The sequence below is a fragment of the Osmia lignaria genome, chromosome 6, assembly GCF_051020975.1.
Source record: "Osmia lignaria lignaria isolate PbOS001 chromosome 6, iyOsmLign1, whole genome shotgun sequence".
Taxonomy (NCBI): domain Eukaryota; kingdom Metazoa; phylum Arthropoda; class Insecta; order Hymenoptera; family Megachilidae; genus Osmia; species Osmia lignaria.
This window is the reverse complement of record NC_135037.1, coordinates 5,628,385-5,645,894: the sequence shown is the minus strand read 5'-3', so window position 1 is coordinate 5,645,894 and position 17,510 is coordinate 5,628,385. Positions and strand designations below refer to the sequence as shown.

Sequence of the window (17,510 nt, the reverse complement as noted above, 5' to 3'; positions counted from 1 at the left end):
ACAGTACTTGAAGTTCAATTAGGAAATGCAATGATCCATAAATTGTTTGAAAGTCTATAGAATCCAGGAAAGTTGTGCGGGGCAAATAAATTGTTGCTATACAAATTGATCTATGCAATTTGCATAAGAGAATAGTTTCATAACTGAAGTTTACATTCCATGAAACAAAGTTTCTTGTCTGGTAATTTGTTGACATTTGCCTACATTTGTTTTTGTATAATTAGAAAGAGTAAAATAATTGGTCGTTAATATAAAGAAATATACATGTATATATTTTATAAGTCATAACTTTGTCATTTTTATTACACCATTAAAATGGTAATTGGCATGGATGGTGCTTGATATTTTATACTAATCCATCAACCACATCATTAGCCCTTGGATGGCGAACTATAAAAAGAGCTCCAATTTTAATTTAATCTTGTATTTCATTTTCTAAATTTTGTACTGAACATTTGAAAATTATTGTTTCAATATATCAAACTCTTTCGTTAATATCTCTGTATATATTTTATAAGTTTGGCTCTCGATTAAACCAGACAAATAATTAATCAAAGTGTTAATCATAAACCCAGAAAATTTCTTAAATTCAATTTCAAAAAAACTACCCTTAAATTAATATTCCCCCAAAGTGATGAAACCCTTTATAAACCACATTATTCACCACAGACCCTTCGTACCTTAAGGGACACCAAACAGCCATAATAGCAGCATCGAATAATCGAATGAAAGTCTTCTCAAACCCTAAACAAAATAAATCTAACCTTCGTTCTGTCTACCTTGGTCAGCCAACGTTTTTCTTCATTATCGTTGACGAAGGTGAAGCAGCCAGTTACATTGTCGACGGAACAATTAAGGAAGCCCATTGTTAATGAACGGAATTGTCGGCGGAGTCGCGGATCGTTTCGCATGTAACCGAAAGGAAAACAGGACAAAATGACTGCTAAATGGGCCAATTATACGCGGAAACAACGAGGGTGCGAAAAGTGGACTCCACGGGGTGGTAATGTCTACCGTCCCGTGCAAGACGAGGACAATTTCGGTTCAAACCACGAGGGTTACGAGTTTCTTGGCGAATTTCGGAGGACGGAAAGTTTCCTCGTCGTTTACCACGCGCACCGTGGGCCTAGCGAGGAATCACGTAACTCGATTTCAACCCCTGTAACACGCGCATGCAAATACGAAACTTAGCAGGCAAACGCGGCAGCACTATTTTAATTACCAACTTCTCGGACGGCACTTTCTTAACGCGAGTTACGTTACGCGTAATTAGCGATATTAAAACATCCATCCTGCATCGGCTGGATGGCTTCTTGCCGCCTCGCTCAACTAATCTACCGATTAAATTTCAGCGTTCGAACACTCTTAAACGAGCGGAAAATCGAAAACATTTAAGCGGACTTTTTAAATAATCGTCGGGTTTAACCCTTTCACCGCGAGAGACGTGGATAATATACAGGGTGTCTCGTCTCTCAGCCGTCCTTAATTATTTCTAATTCAGATTAAAATTTTTCCTGCAAGAAGCTACTGTATTTTAAGAGAGAAAATTTTAAGAAAATTTTAAGTTTAACCCACAAAGGATGAAAATTTCTGAAATAAACCTTGAAAATCACTCTACAACTCATTTGAACCCTTTTAAAATAGAATTTTTAGATTATAATTTCAATTCTTAATTGAAACGTGTTCTGTAGAAAATTAAAATGTATCTACACTTTTGTATTAACTTCAGAAATAAACTTCCTACATTTTACACATTTTATTTAAGACAAAATGAGCCTGTAATGATCGTGCGAGGATTAATGAGTATTTACCAACTGCAAGATAATCATTCTATCAAGAATTACAAGCATCCACCGGTATTAATTCCGCTGCTACCAAGAAGCAGGAAAGTCAAATCGAAAGTGGGTAGTATTAAGTATAATCGTTTCCCTGTTCAGGAAATCGAACAAGCGTAAATCTTATCTGTTCCACTCTAATTTTCCCATAATTGCCGGGAAAGGAGGGGAATATTTTTGAAATTTCGTCGATTGATAATCGCTTCATCGTTGGGTAACCGGTGTCTCTCTGTCCGCGCGACCGATCAACGAACGCTTCTTCTTCTTCTTCTTCTTTCTCGGTTGGTACTTGATCGAGCTGGCTGAATTATAAAACAACCACGGTGCTCGCGTGTGAGCTTCGTTCAACAACGGCGTCCCGGCATCGTGACAAGCCTTGGGCGTTGATCGTCCGCCAGAAAACCAGTTCCCAGCTCTACTGGTTTTGTGCGTGGAGACTCTCTCCGTTTACGAAGATTAAAGCCTGATTCAGACTATAGGTACACTCCAACTCCAAACGAACTTCAAACCGTTCGAATAAATCTTTCTCGATCTGTATTCACAATTGCAAGGGAACGTACCGAGGTGTCGCGCATCTCCAACTTTGGGGGTTGCATTTCTGCATTCATTCCTTCAAAGTGAATATCAGCAGCAATAACAAAAATATGTGTCTAATATTTTTATGAAAAGTATATTGTAGAGAAGTTTCATCAAAATTGATTCTTTTGTTAGGACCAACCCCTTTCTACAACCCTTTTGTATCTTTAGTATAAATGATACTCTATGGACACAATGTGCTGCAGATTTATTATTATGCTAAAGCTAATAGAGCAATCTGATATTTTATTGATTAATATATTCTTCGAATCCCTTTCAGTTTTTCATAAATAAAATATTTTGTTAAGAAACTATTAAATACTAGATCTTCATTTTGGCTCAATTTCATTCAAACAAATTAATTGAAAAATTGTACACTAAATTAGAAAATGACAATAATTGTATTACTACAGAAGACTCTTGTTATATTGCCACATGGATTTTAAAGACTCCTGTCACCATTCCACCATCATAGTCTATGAAAATGATTCATTTTTATCTACCCTTCTCTTTTTAAATGAAAATTTAGAAGCTTGACAAATTTTTCACACCAGTCCCCTTGGTGACAATATAACGAGAGTCTACTGTATTGTGATACTTTTATGTCATTAAATCGTGTCTTTCTATGATTTGATATGTAATACCTCAATACGAATATTGTGTTGTATAAGAGAAAGGAAATCGATGAGATACCCCGTCGCTTTATTATGATAATGCACTGTTCAACGGACCATCGAAAACGTAGAAAGAAGAGAAACGAACCGGTGCAACGACTTCGACGATATTCAAATCGTGATGAAATTCACGGGTAAAGAGAAAAGGAGACCCGTTGGACACTAAGCACGTTCATTGATTTACGATAAGAAGCAACGGTTGCACGAATGGTGCAAATTAGGAGGCATAAGTTATAATTCTGGCATTCGACAGAACGTGGAGTAGCAAGAAAATTGCATCCTTAAATGCGCGCACGAGTAATTTTCGTCCGTTCGAATGTCGACTCGGTGCTTTTCAGCGAGCTTAATGACCCGACGTTCTGCCACCGCTCGAAATGGAAATGGAATGCAAATCGGATTCATTGCGTTTGGAAATTGATGAGCTACTCGACTTCCGAGAAAAGGAATGCGCTCGATGTTTCTGAAGATGTGGAGCAACAGCTCTGGGTCAATTCTCATTCAAATATTCTGTCAGAATATCTTATAAACACGATAACACAATTTTAAAATGATTGAATCGCGATAATTAAATGAAAAAATTAATACAGTTATGATTATCGTAAAAATCATACTAATAATGTAAATTAACAAACCGAAGCATGGTATTGAAAAATTAATTTTTAATATATTTAATAAATTAAGTATTATTATATTATATACATACTGTGGAATTTTCACCTTTCTGCACACTACACTCTACTCTTTGCATGTTCGTGCTTACCTGAGAACAAAAGAGAAAATAATCAGATTTAATAATGAGACAAGGAGATAACAAGAATAAATATGCTTGTTCGTGAATCATACTTTTCAGTTTTTGAAAGAAAGCAAAGAGATATGAATCACCAATTTAATTAGGTGCTTAAATAATGATATGAAACATGACAGAAGAAAGAAGAAAATCAGTGAATTTCACAATTGTAAACCTTGAAACGTCGATACGGAAATCCGGCGCATAGTTTATTATTCTGCAGGCGGAAGTTGGTTCACGGTTCGCGTTTTAGGGACAATATAAATATTGATGTATGCATATAATAACTGTGAAATTCCATTGAAAAAAAAAACTTACTATATTATATATTATAATCTGTCAATCATTATTTTAAATATTTCAAACAGAACTGGCTCTACTATTTCAAGGGGTACACTCCTCAAAATATGATATTAATATTAAAAGTAATTTAGAAAAAATAATATAACTTTAATTATTAAATATTATAAATTAACTTTTACCTACTGAATATTATAAAATTTGGTATATCACTGAAAATAATTATTAATCCAAATTTTCACGTGTAAATGTTTATACATAAGTGACCCTCTCTATGCCGTCATTCATCCTGTGGCCACCCACGAAGGACAGGAATCCAATATATTACCATTTTCCCTCGGGAAAACTGATTTGATCGCGAGTATATCTCGACATATTACAATCTCGAAGACTTCTCTAAAAATTCATCAGAATTTCAACTCTGATTGTATAAAGTCAGTCGTAAAGAATTTATTACCACGCTTAATATAAAAATCCTAGATTCCACGAAGCCTGAAACCATCAAAGTATTAAAACCACCAACACCCACTTCTCTCGATGATGTCACTTGTCCGTCGATTGTCGGATGTTCCATGAAACGGAGATTCTATGAATCGTTCATCTGACGAACTGAATTCTGGACCGTGAGTCAAACATTCGCGTCGAAACACCATCACAGTGGTCGAAATTAAGCATCGACGATGATCCAGCAACTTCGGAATTTCTAGGCTGTGACGCGGGCTGCACTTTCAGTCATGAAAGAGCTCCATTCTCGATTTTCTCCGTTCCATTAGAACAAGATTATACATACACACTGTTTCGTGAGAAAAGGAAACCAAACGAAAAAGCGATTCCAATAATAACGCATAGATATGTACTTTAACAAATATGAAAAATAAAAATGAAGACACAAAGCTATTTATAAAAAGTAGACAAAAATCCAGGTACTATTTTAACAAAAATTATTTAATTCAATAGATGATGAAATAAAAAGCAGACAACCATGGATGTGAAAGGGTAACCCGAATGCTGACTTCATTTTAAAATCCTACTAACAATAATTCATCAATTACTACCCTGCCAATTTGTAAATAAATTATCTATGATTTCAATGGATTTTATTAAAATGGTACCCGACCTTTGGTCCATCCTGTACGTTAAAAATCAATGTAAAATACATCCTGTGTAATTCAGAGTCATGGTAGTTAATTGAATTTATCGCGAACGATGAAACGATGATCGGTCGAGGGGAATCCGGAAAATTGGCGAATCGCCGTTTAATGGCACCGTTAGAATCACTGAATTCGCAATCTGGGTCACGTGTCGTAGTTTCAGAGGTGAAAGGGCTTCGAGGAGGCTTGATCGTATAGCTCTATTAGAAGCACGCGATTACAGGGCCTCCTTCTCTAAAGGAAGGAGAAGCGGCAGGAGAATTAGGCCGGTCAGATCGTTGGGTATGTTGTCGGACGGGTTATCTTACAAATGTTCGGTCGAAAACCTGCCCAGCTAGGTTACAAACGTGTTTCTGTAACGTCCAGCCACAAATTCCTGCCTCACACGGCGCCGTATCCTCTGCTCCCTTTATAGGGACAATCGAAACTTTGAAGAAGCGCGTTCGAAATCAAACCTGTAATTTCGACGACGTTATACCTCACCGAGCGCATACAGTATCTAACAAAAGTATTCGACCATTTGTCAATAATAATTCTTTAATTGATTCATGGTTTAATTAGTGATTTATCAAAAGTAAAACTATGTAATTCATTTATTCCATTTAACCCTTAAACAGCGAAGCCTGGGTCAGAGATGACCCAAACTTAAAAAACATATAATTTTTAAATGAGAAGGTTTTATATATTGGAAGAATAATTTTAAAAGAACCGTGTAAAAGTTAGAAAATGAAAATCATGTGAAATATAAAGTTAATGTACGTTAAAATTGTGGCTCTCTCCATGGTCCGCCGTCCGAAAATGAATGAATTCAGATGTATCTTCCAAAGCGACCATGAAAAACTGACCAGATTCACCCTGACAACTAATAAAATCAGCAAACACACGTAGGTTAAAGTCACAACAATACGCAACGGCTGTGTTTTGGTCCATAAAACATTTGCCGTGACAACGCTCGTGACCATTTGCATGCTATTTCCATGTAATCCAGCCTGCCGGCAAAAGTCAACAAGAGGAATAAAGAAGCTGGCAAACACGCGTTGTTGCCTAAGCGCTTACATTCTACTCCTGTCCCGAAACGATCCGTCCAAAGCATACCTCCAGCCACTTCAAAAGGAAGACAATCGTTTATTACATCTTCACAGCGAAGCCATCGCTGCTCGTACGTTGACTCTTCTTCACAACTAAAACTCCGACCGCATGCTTCTCTAAACAAGTTATAAATATCGAACGAGACTTACTTCGGTATCTCGTGTAACTTCGTCTTACATATGCATACACCAGACACATTGTACACACATGCTTTCGCGCGGGATATACAACTTGTACTGTTAACTTATAGTTCAACGAGCCTTCGGATTTGATTCAATTATTCGCGATCGAAGGCGCCTATGGTAGCGCGACAAATGTGACTTGAAAGGTGCAAGCAAGTTCTATCGATTGTCAGTGCTTTGATGATAATACATCTTTTGTTTCGAAGGAGAATTATTTTAACAGTTGATATTTTAAAAGATGAAGTTAACACGTTCGCTATTAGGGTCTGAAGAAAATAATTTGCACCACAGCCCAGGGTGTTCTTTGTTAGAATATGTCCTTAATTGACATGGGTCTTATTATCTTTTTATATGTAATTATCTCTAGATCAAGGACATCTTACATCTCAAGAAATTAAAAAAAATTAGAAGAAATAAAATTAAGAAAATTATGTATTGGAGTTCTCAAGTTTTTTCATCTTTACTAAAAATTTCATCAATCTAATCTGTTGCCTGATTGACTGATTAATTTAGAGACTAATGTAGGATTTCAAATTGCGATGAACAGAATGATGATCACGGGTAATTTATGCGTGGATAAAATCGAGACAGCGGACGTTCCGTCGACTTGTTCAATCGAACTCCCACTCGATGACATTGGGAGCGAAGGTTTCAATGGAGGCCCCGATTCGTTCGTTCCCCTCGACCCGTGCCTTCGAATTTAGGTCATGGCGCGGTGATACACGCGTTATTCTTGATTCAATGCTTTCCATATGGCTCGACTGGCGTCGCTCTTGCTCGATAACACTGTTAACGATGAACGATCAATAATTGATTCCCATTGAATTTCAATTTTCAATATTAAATAATTTTCTGAAGAATTATGATATTTTTGTGTTAAAGGTAGGTATGACGAATGTACTCTTAAACTTTTTGAAAAGCTACCATAGAAAGCTAATCTGAGCGATAAAAATAAGCGAAATGGCGACGCTCGTAAATTTCTTTTCTAGTCCGCTGACCGACGGGCAGCCGATAAACGAGGGAATGCGGAAGCGAACGAATACATCGCGGTTCGTCGAATGGCCGAGTGAAATCGGCATGAAAACCGCAAGGATTTTATTTAACACCGTGAAAGAAGCCAGACTTTCGGATGCCTTCGCTTGTGGTCGTCGAGCTGATACGCGCCTCGCTTCTACTCGTACGGTCACTTTCAATTATCGTTCCAATGGCTTGATGCGTAACCGCAAGATTTTACGCGAACCGCTTTGCTTTGTTTTGCAGCCATTCGCCTTTCGTTCTTTCGCTCTCGTTAACTTTCAACACGCTCTTTTTACCTTGCTAAACGATCACAAGGTACATACCCGTGGTTTCCTCCAAAAATAATCATTCTCCTCGCTTTCGTAACTCAGAACGATTATTTTGGCAAAAACATAAACGAATTACGAAATCTTGATTCCGTAGAAGTGTTTATTTTTCTTTTATTTACAAATCGCCTATGATCCTTTCAATATTCAAGAATAAGAAATAAATTTATTCGTTAATTACAATAAGTAATTAAAAATTCAATTTGTTATTTGAAAATAACAGAAAAAATCAAATTTCTTTGAAATAAAAGTTCATTCTAAAATTTAGAATCTAAACAAAAGTGTCTTTAAATTGAAAATTATTCACTATTTTCAATTAATTTGGTTTTATTCAGAGATTTATAGTTTATAGAAAATTAATTGAAGTACTGCCCAATTCTGAGTAGAGATTAACTTAAATGAGTTTAGAACAGTGATACTCCTCGAGTACCCCTTTTATTTAACATGCCCATCAAATTTAAATTAATATTTTTATTTGACAAAAATTTTATATACTTCTAAAATGTATGAAAATGAATCTATACGGTTAGATAATTAAGAAACTGAATAATTTGCTTTGAAAAAAATTCCTTTTCCGAATATTCTTGAATTTTCTTTAAATATAAAATCATTTATATACATATCAAATAAATATTTTCACCAGGCAAAGATTTTCGTGCTCGTGTAATCGGGCAAATTGGAATGGAAGCTACGAAGACCGGGAAAGATGCGAACAAAAGCTCGGTCTTTCGTGTAACGAATGTGTGAGAAGTAGCCTGAAAACGGGCCAACGGATTTCGCTGGTAGTAAACCCAGATTGCAAACGTGCATTTATTATACGACGCTTGGCGAGGCTGAGGGACGAGGAAAAGGTGAATGCACAATGGAAAACCGGGGCCACGTCGTTTCTCTGGCGCTTTTTAGTAGAGAGGTGACAATGTCACATTGGAGATTTACAATCTACAATCATCCCGAAATTCTCTCCTCCTCAACAGAGTCCTGTTTTGTTTTACAATGAAACGCGATAATTGATGGTCGATAGAAAATTATACTACTACTGTTGATTAATTAATCTGCAAAATAGGGCACACCATTTATAGGTACCATTTTCTTGTCTACGTTATTTTTTATTTTTTTATTCTAACACATTGAATGGCACAGTAAAAATAGGTACTTGTGAAACGTACTGAAGCTCTAATTAATAAAAATAGAAATAATTAATTTTCAAATTTCAAATTTTAAATTTCAAGTTTCCTATTTGCTATTTGACTCCTTATTCCATTTTACTCAAGTGTTAAGAATATCTGCTCTTCCAACTACGAAATATTAATATAAATGATAAGCATTTTATTCATGCTAAGTTTATCGAAAAATCCACAGGTAGAACTGTTAAGAAGAACACTTGTACCCACAACGATCATGGCAGTTTCTAAACAGATACGTAATAGTTATTAAGTCGGATAAGGCTGGCAGTTGGTGTTTATCCGAAGGCTTACGGCGAGCAGGTCTGTTTGCGGCGCAAATTAGTGTTTGCCTGCGCGCACCTTTGCTTTGTCGCATAATTGTGTTTACTATCGGGCCGGTGCTAATTTCCTGGCGTTACCGGACGCGCTTCGCTCCGCTCCGCACCGCTTCGTCGTCGTCGTCGCTGCGGTATTCCTTGCGGTCGATCGAGGTTGCCAAGAATCCTGAATTCAGCAGAGAGTAGGCATCCTCTGGGGTGAACCGTTGATGCGCCCACTCACGTTGCGCCCCAGTCTTAATTATCGAAAACCGATGCAACGGTCGGTATGCTTTATTAAATCGCGCGCGGACACACTCCTCTAATCCGTTATTAAATCGGCCATGAATCCTGAACTACGATCGTCGATAGTTTCCGCTTCGTTGTATCGAAAAACATCGCTCGTTGTACGGGAAATAATATTCGATCGAAATTGATATTCCCAGATGAATAGGAAATTTGATGGATGAGCTGTTTGTATTTTAAGTGAAAGCAATTTTTCAAAGAGTTTGCGGGGGATATGATATTAGAATATTTATTTTTAATCTTTCGATATGATTAAAAAATTTAAATGGCACGAAATATTTGTTAAGTACCATAGGTGATAGAATTATTTAGTTGTAAATTGATTGATTTAATGTTTGTTCTAATTCTTATAAATCTTTTTAAATTGATATGTCTTAAGGCCTATTTAGTCTATATAAGTGTAAAAGTTAGAAAATTAAAATAATTGGAACTTTCTCCATGGTCCGTCATTCGAGCAACTATCTGTCTGAAATTATGAATATTATATTTAATGAAACTTTGGACAGCTTTTGCATGGCAATGAACGTGTTAATTTACAACGAAGCTAATACATACACGCAATTACATAATGGCAAAGGAGGGTGTTAAAAAATGGAATCGAGGAAACTGTCGATCGCGAATCATAGTGGATAGGTGTGAGCGGTAGGCCGGTGGAAGACCGCGAAGTGCCGCGGTGCGACCGCAATGCATTCGCGGCTTCGCCAGGTACACCGGCAATCACAATGTCACAAATGCTAGTCGGCCGCCATGCCGTTAGGTTCACCGGAGGGCAATAACCCAGGCCAGCTAAACTTATTTAGAATAGCGTATCGCCCACCAACAGCCGGCCGATCGACTCGATCCAGCCTGCACAATGCAATGCTGTTGGCGCAACACGATCGATGGCTTTCTTCCTTTCCCTCGATCGTTCGTTTCTCAGGCCTTTCCACCTCGTTTGATACGTTCATCAATCCCACTACTCCTCTAACGATCAACTTACTAGGTCATCTTGATAGTTATCACAGCTTTTTTTTTTCTTTTTTTTTCAATTTAACGACTGCTTGCTTTGATGATCAGTAAAAATACTTAATCCTCGGACGACGGACCATGGAGAGAGCTCCAATTTTAATTTTCTAAATTTTTCCCCGTTTCTTTAAAAATTATTCTTTCAATATATAAAACTTTTTCGTTTAAAAATTATATATTTAACTTTAGCTTTAATAAGTTGCAATCATGATTGACCCAGACTCCGCTGTTTGAGGATTGATTGAAAAATCATCCATCATAGACCACTTTTGTTATTTCTAGATTATATAAGAGAATTTGATTTACATCTATTTCAAAGTATCTTGAATAAAAATGTCAACAGTTTCACTGTGGCTGTAAACACGTTAAAGCGAACGATTCAGAAGTACAGGAAACTTAAAACAACCGAACACGAAATCCTAGATTTCAAGAGTAAAACGGAAGCCATCCACATTGTCCTGTTGCGACAACGACGATCCAAAGAAACTGGTTAAAAGAGAAGGCCAGTATCGCTGGATAGTAATCTGAGCGAACGCCAAACCGTTCGAACTCTGCTGTGCAATTTCCATAAAAACGCGAAACAATCGTCGCCGTGAAAAATGTATTCCCGTGAACCGAGCACGAACAGAGTCGTTGCGAATGGCAGTGTTTTTACCCGGTCGATCAAGATAGCGGGGAGGGAAACGATGCTTTTTCGCTGCGCGTTTCACACGGCAACCTTAACTTTAAATTACAGGCAATTTCAACGAATCCCTGTTGTTGTATTTTTCTCTCTCTCTCTCTCTATGTTCGTTTTATCGCAAAAGCTCGTCCGCGATTGCCACACTGGGTTGACAGTATCGACTGTCAATAATTCCGCGAACGGTTTCGCGTCAATCATTCTGGCTTCCGGCTGGAAAGCAGCGGAGGGTCGTTGATCGGTCACTTCCTGTACGGACTGCATTCCGATCCGACTCCTTTCGCCGGCTCTATGCGCTACGAGTTATTAACTCTCGTACGAGGGAGGGATACGGTTCAGAGAGGTGGAAATTGCCGAGTTTCTCGGCTGCTAAACGAGATCTAGATTTTCCTCCGCTTGGAACAACTGTCACGTACCCGAGCCATTTCGCAGGCCTGCAAGCCTTTAGATCCCTTGATATTCTATCCCTGAGGCGAGCTAGCTGTTACCTACGACTCTCGTAACCGTGCTCCTTCATCCCTCCGGCTGAAAAAAAGTTCCCTCTATCCAACCCCCTCTGATGCCATTATGAATTCTGATCGGTACTCGCCGACCGACCTTTGATTACCTCCCGTTTACCGACCATCCAGTTAACATGGTTAAGCAATCGTGACAATTTGCCGACTTATCGGAGAGAAGAATTTCATCCTATAATTGATAGGTCGGTGGACCAAAAATGTAAGAAATATATGAAATTCCAAATATTTTAAAATATCTTGAAAAATGGAAGAATGATAGAAGCTACCATTAAATAACTGCATTCTTTATTTTTAATTTTCCAATCTCTTGTGAATATGACAAATCGAAAGATCGTTCGAAGAGAGACATCTAATTCCCTCATAATGGTATTCCCAGGCTGATATAATTCATCGGAGAGAAAAACTAGCGAGAGTCTCGAGTGAAAGATATCCAGCACGTTCCGAAGCAACGACCGACATAAAATATTTCACCGTCAGAGGAGAAGTGAGGAAAGACAGCGAAAGAGACAGGAGGACGCTTTGGTATGAGAAAGGAATAGCGGAAGGTTAGGAAGGAGAGCTGGCAGCAAGCTCTATACAGGACAATATTATCGCGCGATACGATCTCAGATGCCTAGCTAGGCCTCTTAGGCATGTCACATTGCAAACAGTGGACAATGAGGCTATTGTTGCTGCATAATGGCCGTTCGCGACCTTACGTGGCCTCTTCCTTTTCTTCTTCTTCTTCTTCTTCTTCGTCTACGTCCTCTCCAGAGTTTCACTGGTACACCGCTCCTCCCTCTACCTTGTATTTCCCTTTATTCGCGCGAAATAAATATTGGAGCGTTGACCAACAGATAGGAAGAAAGTATTCGATACCATCGGTGAAATCTCGGAAGCAGATACCAATGGGCGTTGTTTTATATAACTTTATGCCCATGATGGTTCGTATCTTTCTACCTGGCAAATCGTTATCCGAATGAATCTAAAACTATAGATTGAAAATGGTAGGTGGTATTTTGTGCGAAGGCATGTGAGATTTAATGAGCAGAGCTCTAGAGCTTTATAATTCTTAAATTTCTATTTCATGAATGATAAGGTGGAGTTAAATCCCGAAAATCAATATTTTTTAATGATAATTTATAATTTGAAACCTTAGTAACAGATAAACTAGTGGAATTTTAAACGAAAGGATTTCGTATACTAGAAGAACTAGAGCTCTCTTCATGGTCCGCCCTCCGAGGGTTAATAATATAATCTATTAACGAGCGAAAACTCATTAAAATCTAGGAATACTTTACTTATTAACAATAACAGTGCTCGCTGAAGACTAAATTCATATCTCCTATAAAAATTATTATATCTCAAATATTTCTTCGTCATTTAAATAAAAAAATTATGATAATTCTTCCGAGCAGTTTTACTACTACATTCCAAACGCATAGCTCTGTACGTAAACATTTTCATTAACGAATCACGACAGTAGTCGCCGCTTTATTACCATCAAGAACAATCACGGTGGTTAACTGAAATCCTTATCGTCAGCGACGCGACGGTCTCTCGGTCTCGTTACAAAGGGAATTATTTTATTCGTAGAACGACGCCGCAAGTACTATCGTAATAATGGACAGTGAACGATCAAAGTGCACGGTCGCTATGAACGCGGCGTGGTACAAAGCAGCATTGCGAGAACCCCTTGGAATTCCTCTCTGATGTCTGTCAGTCACTCTTAATTTACGGCGATAGCGGAACGCTGGAGTTAGACGGGCCCAGGTAACCCTATCGAGGTGCAACGATGTCACGACTGCTTTCAGATGGAAAGCTAAACCATTCGACGAACACCATACATCCACGATATCACGAAACGTTCGCCGTTTTCACGACGCAACGTAGTATAAGGAAACGGCAATCGGTGTTAATTAAACGTTATATGCGAAAATCTGAGGGACACTGTTAATTAACTCCTTCGAAAATATCAACTTCTTGGAGAGACACAGGATAGCTCTTATGCAGCAATTTGCATGCAATTTTCTAATCACTTAATGAATGCTTTTCAATGTATTTTGATAGCTTGATGGAATGAAATATTTTGTCGTAATTAATTAGAAAGTAGATGAATGTGACATTCATTTTTTTATTTTAATTATGACTGATTTTGATGCCATTAAAGTGTCATTAAATAGGACTTTTGACATATAAATTTAACCCTCGGACGGCGGACCATGGAGAGAACCCAAATTATAATTCAATTTTATATTGTCCGTATTATTTTAATTTTCTTAATTTTACTATCCTCAATTTAATATCCTCATATACGTTTTGTAAATGTGAGTCACGATTGACCCAAGCTCTACTGTTCAAGAGTTAAAGTTGAAGTTTCAAGAAAATAGCCACATTTTCATTAATGTTCCTAATATAAAATGAACAAACGCCTTTCCATTCTTGACACTCTATTAAAATTCATTATAAAATTCTAACTAATAAAATGTTTTTCTGACGTTTCTAACAATATCGTTGCAACATTAGTTAATTCGTAGGTATCATAATTACCTCGTAATACTATTGGAACCACTATCGATACGCAATCATTACGCTTTCTAGATAGCATCCAACAGCAATAATCGAACGATCGATTACCGATCAATTTCAATACAGGCTTCAGGTTACCGTTCTTATGGTTAAATATACACCTCGATAATTGGAAATTTATTATATTATCCATAAATCTTAAGGTTTTAAATCTTGTAAGATATAATCAATAGCAAAATCATGGTGCTAACGTATGCGTGTAATTTATGCAATTTATAGCAGTGCAACATATTCATTTATCAAACTATTATTGAAACGAGCTGCTTGTTGGAAAGCTATTCCACTCAAAATAACATAGTAAAATTGAATTGTATATCCATCGTTAAATGCAGAAATTCCAAACCAATTAATTTTATATTAATTATTTTTGAAACAACTAAAGCGACTTCGAGATAGGTTAAATCCAGCTGCGTATCTCGTTAATAATTTCCAATTACTAATTCGAGATCATTGTCCGCACGCGATATCTTGAACGAGCTTCTTGCGGGGTTGTTACGGACGAATAGCTTGGCAATCTGCATGCAGTTGCCCGTTTCGTAATTGCACGCGTGCACTTGTGAGCCAAGACGCTTAACCGAAAGTGCAACGTCTAATTTTCCAGTTAACTAACCAATGCAAACTTCGGCTTTGCCGTCGGCCTTCTGTTTGCTTAACAATTATGTCGAGAGAGGGCAGGGTCAATTGTTGGATTAATTACGAATAACGTAATGGTAGTTTAGCAAATAGAGTAAGTAACACGAGACATGTAATATAAGATCCAATCTGCATGAGATTGACACTCTTACAACAATTAAAAACAAAAAATTATATAATTTTCCTATAGTAAAGCTGTAGTGTTTTAATTAAAAATTAATGAAGAGAGATTTTCATAATTTGAAAATATTATAGGGGTGTCTGGGTGCCTGAATATTTGGATTGGAAATTTCTTTCAAGTTCAAGGAAGACCCTGAAAGTTTTTCCAGCGCATAAAGTTCGGGTACCCGTAATTTCGGAAATCGACTACCAGCTCAGGACCCGAAATTACAGGTACCCAAATTTTATATACTAAACAAACTTTCAGAATTTTGCCTGACCCAATCCAAGGTTTGAATTTTTTAGCACCCACACATCCCTAAAATATCGTATTCCAAATTATTTAATTATCATAAATAATTTAGAAAATCCTTAATTAACCGTTTGACTCCCAAGCAGCGCGGTCGCGCTGTTTAGATTTTATGTCTAAAAGACCCAATATTGGGTTTATAACACCGCTATTGTGCTGTTCAGTACTTTTCGACAATGTTTTTTTCTTTGACCCCTGGGACTCAAACGGTTAAATTAATCCAAACTATCAACTATTATTCTCAAACTGCAATCATTATAGAACCTGTTTACTCGAAGGAATATTATCAGAAACAATAATTGCCTATTAATTCCCTGGATATTAAAGAATCATTTAAAATCAATAAAATCGTAAGACATCAAACGAATGTAAACACCTCAACACAATTAATTACGCTATCTAACCTTCTGAACAGAATGATCGAGGAAGCAAATAACATGGCTGCTGACTGCACATTTTTATCACAGCCTACTTTGTTTTATAGTACAAGATACGTCGTTTCAGTCTGCCTATCCATATACCATTTAACGTACAGAGAAACTGAAACAGAATCGTCAAATAGCAGATACTTAAGTATACCACACTGCCCATTTCACGGTACTTCGCCACGCCAGTCCTTTCGTTTATCACAATTTAATTAAATTCACGCCAACGCTTACGGGCTTGATCCAAAGTGCAACGTTTAATTTTCCAGTCAACCAACCAGTGTAAACTTGGACTCGTTACTCAAGCAAGATCATTGGGCGGTCTCCAATATTTGTCGAGCAATCGTGTTGCACTGCGCTAAGCAAAAGCGTAGCTGAGTTGGAACATTAATTTCAGTTTCAGTCGCTCAAATTTCGATTCTGTCAAAAAGGTAACGCTGTTTTGGTACCGCCGGATTCTACACGAAGATTAACAGATTCTGAGTAGAATTAGTATTTTCTCTCGCAATTAAGTTTCATAAAATTTTTTGATTTTGTTTTAGAGCTCAAGAATCTATGAATAATTAAATTTACTTTTTCTATAATTGATAGAGCTAAAGTAGGAATTTAATTTGAACTTCAAATTGGGTACGATTATATCAGTCGCTACAAGTTCTATCGAGAAAAAGAAATAATTTTCAGCGAATTTATCGAGTCCAACAAGTAAAATTTGCTGTACAGACTCGATCACCGTTGATAAAATACGCTTCGAAACGCAGCCGATATGTGAAAAGCTTTTCACGGAGGAAAGAAGATTATTTGAATACGTGCACCATTGACGAGATACCAATATTCAGAGAAATATACGGCATTCTTTGAAATGCAAGCTTCAACTGAAATATCACGATTCAATGAATTTTGCTCTTTTTTTCTAACGACCTCTTTCGATTTGATTTTTTTAGTATCAATTTCAGCATTTGTCAATGTTCAGTGTTCACTATTACAAAGTTCACGGGTTTCTAGTTAAAAATGTTTAAAAACAATATTCCTTTAATTTTTGTACATGTACAGTATCGAGCATGGTAGGTTAAGAAATTTAATTATCAAGATGTTGATCGTTACTTTCTCTGATTTATAAAATATTTTCCCTCTCGCAAAAGATGACTCATTCTTAGAAAAGATGAAGTCGTCGATGAATATCTTCAATTCTGGTGAAACGTCTGCTGAATAAGACCAATGGATAGAAACCCGACAGCGCTTAATCAGCCGAATAAATCCAACGTGATAAAACTTTCCAACTTAAATGTGAAATTGTGCTTTTCATCGTTTTAAAAATGTAGGTTCTTGCACTGCAGAATGTGCTTTGTCATTCAGATAAAAATCACCGAGTTTAAAATGCTGAAACGAATAACTGCATACCATATCGTTTGCAGTTCTTTCATCAAGAATACAACAAATTGATTCTTTCGCTTCTTTGGCAACTTTTCCTACTTGAAATTGATAGAAAATAC

The 17,510-nt window shown here is 37.0% G+C and overlaps 1 protein-coding gene across 7 annotated transcripts in view; it reads right to left on the bottom strand.

Moving 5' to 3' along the window:
• LOC117601432 (uncharacterized) overlaps positions 1 to 17,510 on the bottom strand; it is a 255,838-nt gene that overhangs the window by 171,045 nt on the left and 67,283 nt on the right. The window contains exon 3 of one of the 7 annotated variants that reach the window (XM_034318150.2): positions 3,789 to 3,845. The exons of the other annotated variants lie outside the window; for them this stretch is intronic. Within the exon in view, the coding sequence (XP_034174041.1) occupies positions 3,789 to 3,845 (57 nt within the window). The remainder of the gene's footprint in view (positions 1 to 3,788; positions 3,846 to 17,510) is intronic. 7 annotated transcript variants of the gene reach the window in all.